This window comes from Camelus dromedarius, chromosome 9, assembly GCF_036321535.1.
Source record: "Camelus dromedarius isolate mCamDro1 chromosome 9, mCamDro1.pat, whole genome shotgun sequence".
Taxonomy (NCBI): Eukaryota; Metazoa; Chordata; class Mammalia; order Artiodactyla; family Camelidae; genus Camelus; species Camelus dromedarius.
The window spans coordinates 74,764,733-74,780,505 of record NC_087444.1 but is presented as its reverse complement, the minus strand read 5'-3'; the positions used below and the strand labels follow the sequence as shown (position 1 = coordinate 74,780,505).

Sequence of the window (15,773 nt, the reverse complement as noted above, 5' to 3'; positions counted from 1 at the left end):
CCAATGTTTCCCAGAGGGTCATATTTGTACCCCTGGCAATGTGCTAGTTTAGGGCAGTACAAAGACAAACACTTCTGTTTAAAGTTTTGTCTTGGCGTTTCGCATATAAGCCGGCAAGTCCAGATACTGCTACTTGGCCAGGACTTCGTTTATTTAGGTTAGAAGTGTATCTATTTAAAGTGGAGGCTGTGCCCGAATGGAGGGACACTGGAATATCAAAAGCTTGGAGAACGACATATCCATCTGGCTGGGATCCCAGCCTGCCCTTCCACGGCGTTCCTCGCCTCGCCACTCTCGCGGTGGAAAATCGTTTCTCATATCCCATCCTGGCTCAAGGATGCGCTACCTCCCCCAAACCCAGAGACCACACAGGTCCCAGAATCCTTAGGGGACTCCCCCCTTTTGGACCTGGAGGCCCATGTAATTAGCAACCTCCTTCCCTCTGCTCCCAAGGCCTCAGGAATCCCCTACTCCCAACCCGAGTGTTGGGGGGGGTGTCACTGAGCACGATTCTTGATGCAACGATTCCTATGCAAGGGGCATTTTGAGTCCCCCCATCCTTCGCTCGGACCCTAAACCCTGGCGAATCAGGGGCGAGGGGTGGGGCGGGTTCTGGTGGGAGCGGGGTGGGGCGGGTCTAAGGGCTAGGGGCTTCAGACACCAGGGTATGGGGGTGGAGACTGATTATATTGCCAAAGGGTTTAACTTCTTTAAAACAAACAAAAAAAAAAGCCCCCAGATACCCCTGACCCTCACGGAAGCCGAACGGTGCGGGGAAAGGGGGTGAGGATTTTTTCTAAAGAGTACGGACCTCTTCCCAACGTCTCCTGCTCGCCAATCTGCCACACGTACCCAGCTTTTTAGTTCAGCTTTTAAAAATAACCACAATCATTATAAACCTCTACAAAATGTTATTCTTGCTCCCCGTCCCCCAAGTCAACAAACAGTGTGGGATTCGGGGAGGGAGAGAGAGCGAGCGAGCTAAAGGGACAACTTCCAAGTCCCGCTCCCCTTTTCTCCCCCGGCCGCCAGGGTGCCTGCAACTACACGCATGCGCTGCATGACGCGCTCCCCACACGCATGACGCGCCCCTCCTGCGCTCCGGAAACGCACGGACGGGGGGCGGGGGGCGGGGGGCGGGAGGATTGGGGAGGAATGAATGGCCGGGGTCTTTTTGAACTCAGCGGCTCCTCCCCAACACACAAACAGCAATAAGTTTCTCTCATTCAAAAGTGGGCGGGGCGGGCCTGGCCTGTCGATTGGGGGGGAGGGCAGTGGCAAGCGGAGCTCTCAGGGATGGGGGCGGGTGTCCGGAATCAGTCTGGGGAGGGGAGGTCTGCAAATCGTCCAACTCTGGTGCTAATGGCGGGTCTTCTCAGCCCACCCCCAGGGCAGGGAGGGAGGGGTCGGCATGGCCCCTCCCCCAAGCCTCCCCCAAGCCCACCCTGGGTGCATGAACCGCCCAATGCAGAAGCTGCCGCATGTCACCCCCTCTCCCCAAAGAAAAAGTGTCATGCCCCCTTCCCACCCACCCTCCCACTCCCAACCGAAATAAAAGTTTCCTTTTCATTTAAAAGTTTCTTCCTCTTTGTCTTCAGGGAAGGTCTCCTGATGGAGGCTGGGGGTTTTGGGGGTTAGAGAGAAGGGTTGGGTCTTCAATAGCAGGGGTCATATTCAAACGGCAAAGGGTATGCACTTTGAGGGTCCAGACATCCCCTTGCTCTCTGGCTTTCATCTGATTTTGAGGGAGCAAGTGCTTGCTTCAGTTTCCCTGACGGTAAAAATGGGGCTTCACAGCTCTAACTGGGAAGTCTGTGAGAGTGACTGGTGCCCAGGAAAGGAGTGGACCTGGATTCCCCAGTGTGGGCTCAGGCGTTACCAGACTGGGTTCAATTTCTTAGTAGCTGTGTGTCTTTGGGCAAATCTCTCAACCTCTCTGGGCTTAATTCCACCATGAAAAGGGCAGGAGGGGGTGATCTATTCATTCAGCAAATAAACGAAGGCCAACTACATGCCAGGCACCGTTCTAGACACTGGAAAGCAATGAAAGCCCTACCTCTAAGGGTTGTACTGCGGGTTGAAACTAATGGCCCCAGTTCAGCACAGCTAAACAAATAGTGTTCAGCAAACGGCTTAGCAGCCACTACTGTCACCGTTTTGCAAAGACTCGGGGGTCAGCCAGAGTGCAGAAACCCCCTTCTGTCACTCACTGGCTGGGAGGCTTGGAACAAGGGACCCTGAAGTTCTGAGCCTCAGTTTCCCCATCTGTATAATGGAGGGAATACCTTGGAGGGAGGGAGGCTGGGTGAGGGGGAAATGAGTTCCTTCACACTGAATGCTGGGAGCACAGGAGGTCCCCTGACACTGGCCAGCTGGGATTAGAACCAGCAGACTGCCCCCTTCCCAAAGAAGCTTTAAAAACTCTTGCCCATCCTGCCCCCTACCCCTCCAGGAACACACACAGCCCCTACAGGGTCCAACTGGGGTTGGAGTTTATTTCTGCCGAGCCTGGAGGCTGGGAGGGTATGGGGGCCTCCTCCAGCCCCCAAGGGAAACTCCAACCGAACCGTGAACCGTGATCACACAAGAGCAACCGGAAGGGAGGGCACAGAATGGAGGGAGAGGGGATGGGAGGGGTCCCCTTATCCAGCCCCTCCGCAAGGCTGGTGGCAGCCTCAGGGCGCTGTCACCCAGAAGTTCTGGGGTCAGTGGCTAAGTAGGAGGGGCAGAGGAAGAAATCTGGGGAACCCTGGCTGGGGAGGGCAGGGGAGCCATGTTCCCTTCCTGATAATAAAGATCATTTATAACAAGTGAAGATTTGAAGCTGGAAGGGACTCCAGTTGCCAATGACACCCGAATTTCTCCCAACCAAGAGAGCTCCAGTCCTTGCCACCTTGCTTGCCTGCTCCTCTGTGTTTTGGGGGTTCATGAGAAGTCTCAGGGGATCCCCAGGGTGGGGCTGACAAAGTGCTGTTATGTCAGAGGGTGGCACCATTTCCAAAATGCAAGAAGCCAGAGGGAGGTTCGTGGGACAGGCACCAAGGGGGCCAAGGAGGGAGGGCCCAGTGGCTGGGGGCAGGGTGGGGTCACTGGGGTGGGGTTGCAGGGGACCCGTCTGGCTCTGCGGGCGGGGGCCCAGACCCCGGCTCGGCCTCCTCCGTCGCCTCCTCGTCGGACGCCACGCCCTCCTCCAGTCGGAAGACCTGGCGCACCGTGCGGGTGGTGAAGGTGAGGGGGCCGCGCCTGCGGGGCCGAGGAGAGACCCGGAGACAGGGAATAAATGAGGGGGGTACAAAGAAAAGTGAGAGACAGAGAGAGATGGAGAGACAAAATGAAATGGAAAGGGAGCGGAGAGAGATGGGTGGCCAGAGCGAGATGGGGGAACTGGGGTTCATGGTGCGCATGTGCGGGGTGGCCTCACCGGAGCCGGTTCCTCAGAGTGTTCAGCTCCCTGTTCATAGACTCGGAGGCCTCTGTGACATCCTCCAGCTCGTGCTGCAGCCTCCTGCGGACGGCCTGAGCCCGGGATGCCTCCTCTTCGGCCTCTTCCAGCTGCCGCTTCAGCTGCTTCACTCGAAGGTTTCCCTTCTCCAGCTTGGGCAGGAGCAGCAGAGGTAGGGTCATGCCTCTGGGCGCCACCCTCACCCACTCCCACAGCCCCATCGCTCCTGCATCCTGACCGTCCAGTGCTCTGCCTTCTGTTCATGCTTTGTTCTGATCCACATCCTCCCTCCAAGCCTCCACACCAGCCTTGAAGTTGAGGCCATTCCCCCACTCGGCCTCATAGGAGTCATTTTTAAGCCCGGAGCTGACCCTGCCCCTCCCCTGCTCAAAGTCCTCCTGTGGCTCCCCAGTGCACCTCGGACAAGGTCCCAGCCCCTCAGCCTGGCGTTCCAGGCCCTGCAGGGTCTTCTTCCCATAAACACACTGATCAGACCATCTTCACTGAGACCTTCCCCAGAACCTGCCATCCCTCGGTCCAGGAGGGACACACATGGTCTGCCTCCTGCCAACCCCTGTGACCTCATTTCTTATCACTCAACCCTCAAACCCCATTCTTCTCTTGAGCCATACTGATCTGCTTTTTGCTGGGAACTCACTAAGCTCATTTCCATGCCCCAGGGTCTTTGCACCTGCTGTTCCCTCTGCCTGGCTCTTCCTCACCCTTCAGTGTCAATTCAAATGTCACCTCCTTAGAGAAGTTTTCCTAACACTCTCCCCCTCAATCTAGGGACAATTCCCTAATCTTCTGTGTCCCCCTCTCTCTTCACTCTCTTTTTCCTTCATAGCACCTGTCACAATCTGTAATGGTGTCTTCCTTTTCCTATGCTGAAAATGTGAGCTCCATGAGGGCAGGGACCTTCTCTGTGTCATTTACAACCGTATCTCCAATCCCTTGCAGAGTGCCTGGCAGGTAACAGGTATTCAATAATTGTTTAGCGGAATAAATAATGAATAAAACACAGCTGAGCTTTTAAGGGCACGGCAATGAGAATCACACTTGAGACTGGGATGGAGGTTAGCAAGAGGATCCAAGAGGATCTCATCCAGACTATCTCTATTTAGACTGTGTGACTCTGGGGCAAATTATATCCCCTTATGAAGTTTTCATTTTCTCACCTGTGAAATGGAGCTGATGAGAGAATGAAAGTAGGCAGCACAGTGCTTGGGACACAGTAAATGCTCAGTAAGTAATTAAGAGCACAGATTCTTCACTAGAGTGCTGGATTTTGAACTCTGTCTCCATCTCTTACTAAATAAGTAATTTTGAGCAAGTTATTCCATCTTTCTGTGCCTCAGTTTTCTCACTTGGAGAAGAGGAAAAATAATAGTACCTACCTCATAGGGTTCTGACAAGAATTAAATGTGCTTCATGTTATGTCTTTAGTAGAGTGCCTGGCTCGTTAAAGCACTCAATAAACACCATGCGTTGTTATTATAGCCATGGCCTAACTCTTGGCAGGGTTTAACTTCTTCCTTCTCCCTGTTGTCTCAGCTCCCTACCAGGGCCTTTCCTAGATTCCAGAATTTACGGACCACAAAGTCATTGATTCCTTCTCTCTCCTGATGCACCAAGCCCCAAGGTGGTGTCTGCGCTCAGTTCTAGTTCAGCACCCACACGCTGCCTCTTTTGATGGAATCTCAATGCCTCCAATGGTCCCCCCGCCCCCTCTGCTCCCCAATGACATCAGCTGCTCACCTGGTCTCGGAGCTGGTCGGCCACCCTCCGCTCCTCTTCCACCTGGAGCACCACTTCTTTAAGCCTCTTCTCAGCCCTGCGCACCAGCTTGCCGGAGAGGATGCGCTCCCTGAGGAGGCATGAAGGAAAGAATCAGGAGAGCTGCTCACCTGTGCTTCTGTTCCGCGAGCCTCATCCAGTGGCTGCCATCCTGTTCTTGGAGTGGCCTCTGCCCTCTTTCCCACCCATGACTGGCTCCCACAGTCTACTCAGGCCAGACACTGGCACCCAGGCTCCTCATTCTGGGGCATCTAGTCCTCGGCTTCTACTAATGATGTTTCTAATAGCGTCTCATGTCTACACCAGTTTTCCATATCCCACTAGGTCTCTCATATTCAACTGTATACTACCCCTGTCCCCAGTACCCCTCTTCTCAGGGAGCTGACCCACTGACCACTAGTTTCCAAGTCAGACCACCAGGCATCATCCTAACCCCTTCTCTCTCCTTTGCTCCACCCCCAGTCTGTCAGTACCTAAGCCCTGTCCCACTGCCCCCTGGACTCTGTACTGTCCCCTCCTCTCAGCCTCACAGCCCTATCGCCCAGCTCAGGATTCATCTCCCACCTGACCTTCCCTCCACCTGGCCTGGAATCTTCTTTCTCCCTCTGTTCTTTCTCTCTCAACTTCCTTTTCTGGCTGTCTGTGTTTGCAGAACACTCTGGAAGCCCAAAGCTCCATCCTTAACCAAACCTTAACAATCTTTGCTGTCTTCTCCCTTCACTCACACGCCTTCCCTGGACAAGCTTATCCATGCCCCAGGTTTCCACAACCATCAACAGCCTGGTGTCTGCTAAAAATGTCTCCTGAGCTCCAGCCTGGTTCAGCCCCCAGCCTCGGATGTCCGTCAGAAACTGCACATCCTTCACTGGGCTCAATGCTTTCTCTGAAACCCAGCCTGCCTCCCAATTCCCACCTAGATCTGCAGGTCAGACATTGGGAGCCATCCTCATCTCCTCTCTCCCTCAAATCCTTTCCCTCTCGTTTCCCGAATTTCCCTATCCCCACGGTCATTGCTCATCCATCCTCTCCCATGTAGACCAGCACACCCTGGCACCTAGCGTCGGGCAGTGCTCGGCAGCCACGACTGGCCATGGCAGCCCCAGCTGTGCTGAGAGGCAGGCACGGGGCTGGGGGAAGTGGGAGAGCACTAAGCCGTGGAAGGGATGCAGGGGTGAGACTCCTTCAGCTAAGGATCGGTAGGTCACTCCTTGCTCCTGGAGTGACTTTGAGCAGGTAATTAACATCCTTTGAGCCTCAATTTCATTGTATAATGGTAGGGGTGGGTACTCAGATCGGTGAGTACCTCCATCAGCCTCTGAAGGTCTCCCCAGAGACCTTGAATTACATTTTCCATGAGCCCCTGGGCCCCTGCCCAGCCCCCTGGACGAGAACCACTTCTTCCATGAACCTCCAAGGCCACTACCTTTCTTCCTGTCCTGGGACCTCTCATGTTCCCCAGTGAATTCAACATCCTCCCCCAACCTCCAACATGCCCCCAGTCAGCAGATATTAACCCCAAACATTGCTCTCTTCTCCTCTGACCTCCAACAGTGCACCCTTTCTGCCTCCAACTCTCCTTCATCCTGTCATGCTCATCCACACCCCAGCTCCCTGCTCTGGCCTCACCTTCTGTATGAACCATCATCCAGCCTCCTCCCCAGCTTCCCAGCTCCCAGTCTCTCTTCTAGTCTGTTCCCAACTTGGCCCCAGAGGGGTCCTTTAGCACCCAGCACTGGCCCTGCCCTTCCCCAGCTCACAGCCCCCTGTGGCTCCCCATCACCCCAGGACAGAGTGCCTCAGTCTGGCATTCAAGGCTTTTGCCTCCCTGAGTTGCAGAGTCCTAGGACCAATCGCACTGCTCCAAGTGCCCGGTCTCCCATATGCTCCCCCTAGGTTGCCACTCTGTGCCCTGGAAATATTCTCATTCCTAGCTCAGATGCCTCTTCTTTCAGGAACCCTTCCAAAACTACCCCATCTCAGGCTGATCCAGCTTCTTCTTCAACTCTGTTCCCCCAGACCTACTAGGTCACAGGCTCTCCCCTTTGTCACTATGCCCAGGTCATGAGTCTTTCTTGGCCAGGGAATCCCATCAGATCTTGACCTCCACAGGTGTGTGCAATTCTCCATCATTTCCTTAGTTGTGCATGCATGGGCGTCTAAGCAGTACACTCTTAACACATGTTTTTTGAATGAATGAATGAATGAATACAAAAGGTGACCTTATATACTTCTTGGCATAAAACAACAGTCTTCTCCACCAGACAGTGGTAGAGATGGTGAATTATGTTTCAGGCATCCTAGATGTATAGCCTGCCTTTGCCTGAGTTTTCCTATATATATCAAATAGGATAACAATGGTCCTTCTCTCACAAGATTATGTTATATCATACAAGGATATACAAGCAGTCCAGCACCTCACATGTAGTAAGTTCTCAATAAGTGGGACCTATTGTTATTGATATTACTGGTACTGAACAGTATTAAGCAATAGGAAAAATCTTTTGTATTGGATGAGTGACATTTATTAGGCTTAGTAATAAATATTCTGTTCATTTTACTAGCACAGGGGTTCTTAACTATGAAGGTTGGGGGTGTTTCTGATTGTTTCAGAGACTGGAGATGGACACTCTCTCAGCTCCACACTGCTGCTGCTTCCTGACTTTGAACATGGATGTATGGGTGTGATGTTTGGCACAAGTGCAGCCATTTTGTGACCAAAAGGGAAAGACCAAGGGAACAGACCCAGATGCTGACCCAGAGCCCTGCCACCTTTCAGCTACCCAGCTCCAGACATCTTATCACATGAGAAAAATAAATTCTTTGGGATGGATTAGTGACAGAAATTGCCTCAATTCTCACCCCTTCCTGTATTCACACTCTTTGCAATCTGACTTTGCAGCTCCTCCTATAAAGAGGTAGAATCTTTCTCCATTCACTTAAATCTGAGCTGGCCACATGATTTGCTTTAGTTACAGAATGTGGCAAAAGTCAAATTGTATCAGTTCCCAGTTTAGGTCCCAAGAAGCTTTCAACACTTTCCCTCACTCCTGGATCCTTCACTCTGCCATGTGAACAATCCTGGGCCAGTCTGGAGCAGAGACCCATTAGCCTAGTTGTCTACTTTGCAAGCCCAGGCAAGATAAGCAAATCCATCTAGTTTCCTTTTAGCTAAGCAAAGATGCATGCATGAGACCAGCAGAACCTACCCGCGAGCCCAGACTCATGAGCAATAAGTGACTAAATAAACGACTGATGTTTTAAGCCACCTCAGTTTTAAGCTGGTTTGTTATGCAGCTATAGCTAAATGCTACATGACTCTTTAAATCATATAGTGGGAATGCAGGTTCTTGCAGCCTAAAGCATCCTAAATGGTATAGGAAATCCTCAGCCATTAACATGATGATGCCTTTTGGACATTTCTAAACCAGGTGCTTGTAATACAGCTCCCCTTCATCTCATTTACCAGAATCAAAGGGTCACCCTCCAGCTGTGCCCTCCTCTCCCACCTACCTGATCTCCTGCTCCAGCTGCTCCTCAGCCTGGGCCAGCTTAGACTCAAGGGCAGCGATGATCATCTTCTGGCGGGCCCGGGCCCCAGCATCCTCCTCACCCAGGCGCCCCCGGAGCTCCTGGATCTGCCGCTCCAGCTGCTGCCGCCCGCTCTCTGCCTTGGCTGAGAAACTGCGCTCAGCTGACAACTCTGTGGTCAGCGATTCCACCTGTAGCAGTGGGAAAGGTGGGACTGTCACGGTTAAGTCTCAGAGGGAAAGTGGGAGGTAAATCCAGGCACCTCCCAATTAAGTGAGTTGATAATTGTTAGAGTCATAGCACAGAGCCTGGTCCATACTAAATACTCAATAAAGGGTAGCGTGTATTTTTCCTAATTGGCTTATCAGCCAACAGTAGTGCCAGCCCTGGGTTTTAACCTTTTGGGTAGGTTTTTTTTTTTTTCTATTTTAATAAGTCCACGAGACTATCGCAAACTTAAATTCTACCTCTGACTGTGAATGAGTCTATTCCAAGGGTTATCACACTTTTGTTTGCACCAGGATCCTCCAAGGGGCTTGTGAACCAAAGGCAGACCACAGGGTCCCACCCTCTAGAGATTCTGATTCAGCTGGTCTGGAATGGGGTCCATGAAGCCACACTTTCAACAAGAATCTCAGGTGATTTGGATATGAATGATATGCAGGATCATTTTGAGAAATGCCAGCTCAATTAACAGTAGCTACTACATTGCAAATGTGTAAACACACTCCTAATAATAGTTCCTGTTTATTTATTTATTCAGCTCGTACTCTGAGCAAGGTCCTATGCCGGGGACATGGAAATGAGTCAGATCCAGTCTGATTCATACTTTATTTCATTTCACCCTCACAGGAACACGTCGACATGGTGATTAGCATATGCTATTTTTTTAAAAAACTTTTATTGGAAAATAAAACTGTGATACAGAAAAAGTAAAAAAACAAAAACAAAAACAAAACAAAACCTGATCAAATACATGGCTTAATGGGTTAAGAGAAGGCAACTATCATGGTCACCCCTGCTCAGGTGAAGAAACAGAATTTCACACACCCATCCTAATAACAACCCTCGTCCTTTCCCCTCTGAATAGCATATTTTCAGCCTGACTTTTTGGATGGACACTTCTTTGCTCTCTTTTCAAGTTTCATTACTCAAAGATGCATCCCTAGATCCTATAGTTGAACCCTGCTCATTTAAAAAGTTTTGAATAGATCTTTGAAGTCTCTTTTTTTGGGGGGGGGAGGTAATTAGGTTTATGTATTTTTAATGGAGGTACTGGTGACTGATCCCAAGACCTCTTGCATGCTAAGCACGTGCTCTATGACTGAGTTATGCCCTCCCTGCTCACATCACTCTTTCTATGGTTGTAGTATCCTCTGTGTCCTCTGTGAGAGCATATATTGGCTTACTCATTTCATTTATAATGAGCACCCAGCATTGTTTTAGGTACTGGGAATAGAGCAGTGAAAACTAAGATAAAGGCCCTATGCTCAAGGTGCTTAACATTCTGTTGGGGAGATGAACAACAGACAAATAAGTAAATATACAATATGATGCCAGGCAGTGGTAACTGATAGGAGATTAAAACAGAATGCAGAGAAATTATGGGAGGCGGGTGGCTGTTTCACACAGGGCAGTCAGAAGGAGTGAAATGTGTGATGGTCTGGGAGAAGAGCTTTCCAGGAGGAAGGCACAGCAAGTGCAAAGGTCCTGAGGTAGGAATAAACTTGGCATGGTCAAACAATAGTGAGGAGGCTGGTGTGGCTGAAGCAGAGTGATCTAGAGGAAGAAGGTTTATACATAAGGTCTGAGTTAGCCAGGGACCAGAGTGTGGGGCCTTGTTGGTAATCGGAATTTTACTCTGAGTGAGATGGCCGCTGCATTATCCTGACATATGACTGCCACTCCTACTGGTCTAGGGGCTCCTCAAAGGCTGAGCTGGGGTCTTACTCCTCTCTGAGTCAGTGCTGAATCCCCAGCAGCATTGGACCCCATGAGTGGTCTCAAAATGTATCTTTAGAAATGAATGAAATAATACAGACATAGAACTCTCTTTGGAAATCCCATACCTCTTTTGTTTGCCTGGCAAACTCTTAACTTCCTACAAGAACTCTTAAGGCATCACCTCTATCAGGAAGTCTTCCCTAATAGCCCCCAGCCTCCAGCCTAGGTCAGTACTCCCCCCTAGGTTCTCACAGTGTCTTGTGCTTCCTCCATTCTTATTTGTATTTCTGTACTGGAATAGTCTGCCTCTTCAATCAGACTAGGATGTCCTAAAGGGCAGATTCCTGAAATGATCCATCTCCAGGTCCCTAGCACCACCCAGAATAGGCTGTGGGCCTTCAGAAGCCTCATAAAATATTTACAAATAAATATACAAATGAAATATGCTGTTCTCCATCTGTCTAGCTCCTACTTATCTTTTAAAATCCAAGCCAAATGTCCCTTCTTCCCTGTGACTGTTGCAGAGAGGTTTTTTTCTCTCTCTCTCCTGGGCCCAGGATACTTCTAGTATCACACATGCCACTCTATAATGTGACAGTAGAGTCCCATGTCTGTTTCCCCATAAGACAGTGCAGGACAGAGACCCTACAAAGTTTATCTTTGGGTCTAATCCTTAAGAAACTTCAGAAATACAAGTGAGTGAATGCATCAATGTCACCCAACTCCTATTCAACCTTCAAAACCCAACTCAAATAGTCCCTCTTCCTATGTCTGTTGAACAGGACTGAAAGTTATGGTCCCAGGTCAGTGGGGACCCAGGTTGGCCATAGGTGACCAGGCTGTGCTCACCTGCAGGAGCAGCTTGCGGTAGCGGTCATTGAGTAGCTCTGCATTGCTCTGCTCCTCCTCCAGCTCCTCTTCCATTTGCCCCAGGCGCCCCTCCAGCTGCCGCTTCTCATCCAGAATGGCGGCCCTAGGGAGAACCGGGACAGGGGAGGTGAGAGGGCAGGATGGCCAGAGGAGGGCGCCCTGCCCCACATGACCACAGGCTACTCACTTGCTAAGGCTGCCATTGGCCACCTCATCTGCCATCTCGTCCCGCTCCTGCTGAGCCTGCCGTCGGGCACGGTCGGAGGCGGCCAGTTCCTGTGATGACCGAGGGCGGGAGTGATCAGCTGTGGTGAGGGGAGGCTACGTGGGCACCGGCCTCCCTGTCCCTCACACCTCAAGTCTCTTGGCCTTTTTTTTTTTCCCCCACCGCACAGTCTACAGGCAGATGTCTCCTAAATTCTGAGCCCCTGATCCCTGTCCACCTCCTGATGCCCGCCCCCAAGGCCCTTCACGCTCATCACCTCCTCCCTGACCCCAATGTCTCCTTTCAAATCAGCTCCTCGGCCTCCAGATTCCCCCGGGGGTCTCTCCTGGCTTCCTCTGCCCACTTACTGGCGTCCACAGCCCTGTCCATCCTGCCCCTTTACTCTGTCTGCCTTGTTGCCTCCTCTGCGTCCCCACAGACTCGGCTCAGGCTTCATCCTCTCTCCCCAGCCTCCCTGCCTCCAGTCTCCTCGCTCGAGTCCATCCCCCACACAACCCCAACGCCGACGCTGCCCCTCCCAGGAGTCCCCAGCATCTCCCAGGCCCCGCCCACCAAGGCCCCGCCCATTCTGGCCTCACCTCCTGCAGCCGCAGCACTTCCGCCTCCAGCCCCTTGAGGCGCTTATCGCTCTCCCGGCTCTGGGCAAAGATCTCCTCCCGGGAGCTGCGTGACTCCTCCACCTCTCGCCACAGCTCCTTCATCTGGGCCTGGGAGGAACGCAGCGAGTGAGCGGGCCAGCCTGGTCCGTTTAAAAAATCCCCACTGTCTATCTTTATAATGGAGCATCTAGTTGTTGATAACCACAGTGAGGACAGCAACGGGCTTGGCAGTCGTGGGGCAGTTACAGCACAGTTATTAAAATTATTATTATTTGCTTGATAATAATAGCTTTTCAGTGTAGGGATTTTCTCTCAGTGATGACATGATTGGCAATTTTTACTTTTTGGGAGGAATCTTTCTACACCAGCGCTGCCCACTAGAAATAAATTGAAAAAAAAAAAAAAAGACAGAAACCTAAAACCCACCAAAAAAAAAAAAAAAAAAAGCAAAAAAAAAAAAACCTAACTAACTAACTAAATAATAAAAAAAAAAAAAAAAGGAAAAAAGACAAGGAAAAAATAGAAATAAACTGCAAGGACATATGGTCTTTTACATTTTCTAGTAACCACATTAAAAAGGTTTAAAAGAAACAGGTAAAAGAGTTTAAATACTATATTTTATTTCAGCTATATATCCAAAATGTTGTTATTTCCACTTATAATCAATATAAAATTATTGAGATATTTTACTTCTCTTTTGTATGAAGTCTTCAGAATGTAGCATGTAACTTGGATTTTGGGCCCACCACACTTTAGATGTCTAACAGCCACATGGGGCTGGTACCCTCTGCATTGGACAGCCTAGGTCTATACTTTTTAAAAATTAGACTTTACATTTTAGAGCAGGTCTAGGTTCATAGCAATATTGTGTAGAGGGTACACAGATTTCCCAGACAGCCCCCGGCCCTCACATAAGCACAGCCTCCTCCATTGTCAACATTCTGCAGCAGAGTGAGTGGTACATTTGTTACAACTGATACATCATCCCCCCCGCCCCAAATTTTAAATCAATCATGTATAACTTTCATAAGGGGGTTGTGGATGGGGGCTCCTAAGGTATTTCCATTCCAAAGTGAAATAAAATGAGGACACTGGACTAAAAATTAAGCTTTTTAAATAAAAGCAATAAAAAATATGAAAGGAACCAAAGGTGGGGGTGTAGAGCGCATGCTTGGCATGCACGAGGTGCTGGGTTCAGTCCCCAGTACCTCCATTCCCCAGTATCTCCATTAAAAAAAAAAAAAATCCAAGTGAGCCTTTGGGGCATGCATGTTTATAAAACTGTTGGCTAATCTGGGTGCAGCTCCTGGGATGGAGAGAGCGGGGTCCAAGCTGGTCCTGGGCCCGCCCCTCTCCACGGGCTTAAGCCCCACCCCTTACCTGCATCTTGCGCAGCTGCTTCACAGCCTCCTCCTTGCCCTGCCCGGCGGCCGCGCTCTGGGCCTTCAGCTCCTCCAGGTCTGCCTCTAGCTTCTTGCGAGCGGCCACGGCCAGTGCACGCTGCTTGCGTTCCTCATCTCGCTCTACTTCGGCATCCCTCAGCTGGGGGCAAGGCCGGGAGGGGCAGGCTCAGGGGACCAGAGACCCAGCCTCCCTCTAGAGGCTCGTGACATAGATGCCCATCTTCCAGCCCCTGTCCAGGCCTCTAGCCCCATTCCTCCTGCCCCTTGCTTCTCTCCACCGCAAATCCAACTCATCCTCTCTGACCCCACAGCCCCAGCTCAGGCCTCATCCTTGCCCCTGGCCCCAGCCTTCTCTTGGCTCCCATCTCTCCCCTCCAGCCCATTCCAGAAGTCTCCAGAAGTGCCAGCTCTACACTCAAGAGCTGGCACTGTCCCTCCCCTGTTCATGACCCTCCTATGGCTCCCCAGTGCCCTCAGGACAAAGACCTGGATGAGCCCATGGCTGGATCAGTGGGGCCAGGAAAGATTAAGAAAACACCCCCAGCCTCAGATCCCCAATTCATCTCTCCTCCAGGGCCTCCCAGCTCTGTCTCTCCGGCTCCAGTCTACTGCCCACATGGCCCCAGAGGGGTCTTTTCGACACACAGAGCTGACCCATCCCTCCCATGCTCAGCACTCATCACCTAGTGGAGAGCTGTGCCCACTGTGGACCACAGGACATTCCTCGACTGAATGCGGAATGAGTGAATGAAGGGTGCAGAGGGAGAGAGTGATGGAGGGAATGAGGAAGTGGGTGAGGGAATAAATGAACAAGGAAGGTTGTGGATAAAGAGGGTGCAGACGAACTCATCAAGAATGCATGGGTGGGTTGGAGTGTGGAGGGGCTGGGGTTGAGTCCATAGAGGAGTGGTTGGGCTGGGGAGAGGTTGCTTGGGAGTGGGTATTTGGGTGGATGGAGGAGAAGGTGGAGGCAGAGTTGGCTGTGTAGAAGCGCTGGTGGGTGGGGAGGTGGTGTCAGGGGCGGTTGGGTGGCTCAGTAGTTGGGGTGGTAGATGGGTGGATGGATGGTTTGGTGGATGGGAGAGGTCTGAGTACATCAGCAGGTCAATAGGATGTGTGTGGGGGTGCATGGCTTATGGTGGATGAATGTGTTCAGGAACAGGAGGATGGCTGGTTAGCAGGAGAGACTTGGGTAGAAACACTGAGTAGCAGGTGCCTATAAGCACCAGGGCACTGCCAGCTGGCTGGGCGCCCCACAGCCTCCCACTGGGCCTGCCCATACCTGCTTGGCCAGCTGCCGCCGCCTCTCCTCACCAGCCTCATCACGGCCCTGCAGGTCCCGCTCATGCTGTGCCCTGAGAGCCTGCACGGTCACTTCCAGGCGCAGCTTGGCATCCTCGGCGGCCGTCAGCTCATCCTCCAGCTCGGTCACCTGCGTTCGCAGGTCGCTGGCTGCCTGTTCTGCCACCCGGCGGGCTCGCTCCAGCTCATGCACCTGGTTGGGAAGGAGGGTGAGCACTGGGCATCTGGGTCACTGGCAGGCGTGAGGGTTGGGGGAGGTCAGGATCCAAGATCTATCCCAGGCTAGAGTGAGGGGAGCTTTGCCTGATGAGGGGGAGGCAACAAGTGGATGTGCCCATCCTGCTTTGTTCATTCATTCATAGGTTCAACACTTCCTGGGCACCTATCTACTGGGTGTCTCATTCTGAATCATCCTCAGACAGATTTTATTAAAAACATATGCATGATAATTTTATTATCCAAAGCTCTTGAGGGTCCAATTCAAGTGTCTGTTAGATTGGCTGACTCTTGCTTATAGTGGATTATTTCTGCATGGGTTTTGTGATTTTGGATTGTGAGCTCACTTCACTGTGGCTTCATCTTCGGGAATCCCATGTGGAAATGGGTTGAAGGCAACAGAGTTATTGCTGTTGGTTTCTGCCCAACTCCCCAGGATATTATCA

At 51.4% G+C, this 15,773-nt stretch overlaps 1 protein-coding gene across 5 annotated transcripts in view; it reads right to left on the bottom strand.

Moving 5' to 3' along the window:
* Nucleotides 1-2,468: 2,468 nt before the first annotated feature.
* The window catches only part of MYH14 (myosin heavy chain 14), a 74,915-nt gene continuing 61,610 nt past the window's right edge, over nucleotides 2,469-15,773 (bottom strand). For all 5 annotated transcript variants that reach the window (XM_031457046.2, XM_064489675.1, XM_031457044.2 and 2 more), the window contains 9 exons: nucleotides 15,092-15,304; nucleotides 13,787-13,948; nucleotides 12,386-12,514; nucleotides 11,769-11,857; nucleotides 11,561-11,684; nucleotides 8,750-8,958; nucleotides 5,201-5,309; nucleotides 3,422-3,594; nucleotides 2,469-3,243 (listed from right to left, as the gene is read on the bottom strand). In XM_031457046.2, coding sequence (XP_031312906.2) covers nucleotides 3,087-3,243; nucleotides 3,422-3,594; nucleotides 5,201-5,309; nucleotides 8,750-8,958; nucleotides 11,561-11,684; nucleotides 11,769-11,857; nucleotides 12,386-12,514; nucleotides 13,787-13,948; nucleotides 15,092-15,304 — 1,365 coding nt within the window. In that variant the 3' untranslated portion in view covers nucleotides 2,469-3,086. The remainder of the gene's footprint in view (nucleotides 3,244-3,421; nucleotides 3,595-5,200; nucleotides 5,310-8,749; nucleotides 8,959-11,560; nucleotides 11,685-11,768; nucleotides 11,858-12,385; nucleotides 12,515-13,786; nucleotides 13,949-15,091; nucleotides 15,305-15,773) is intronic.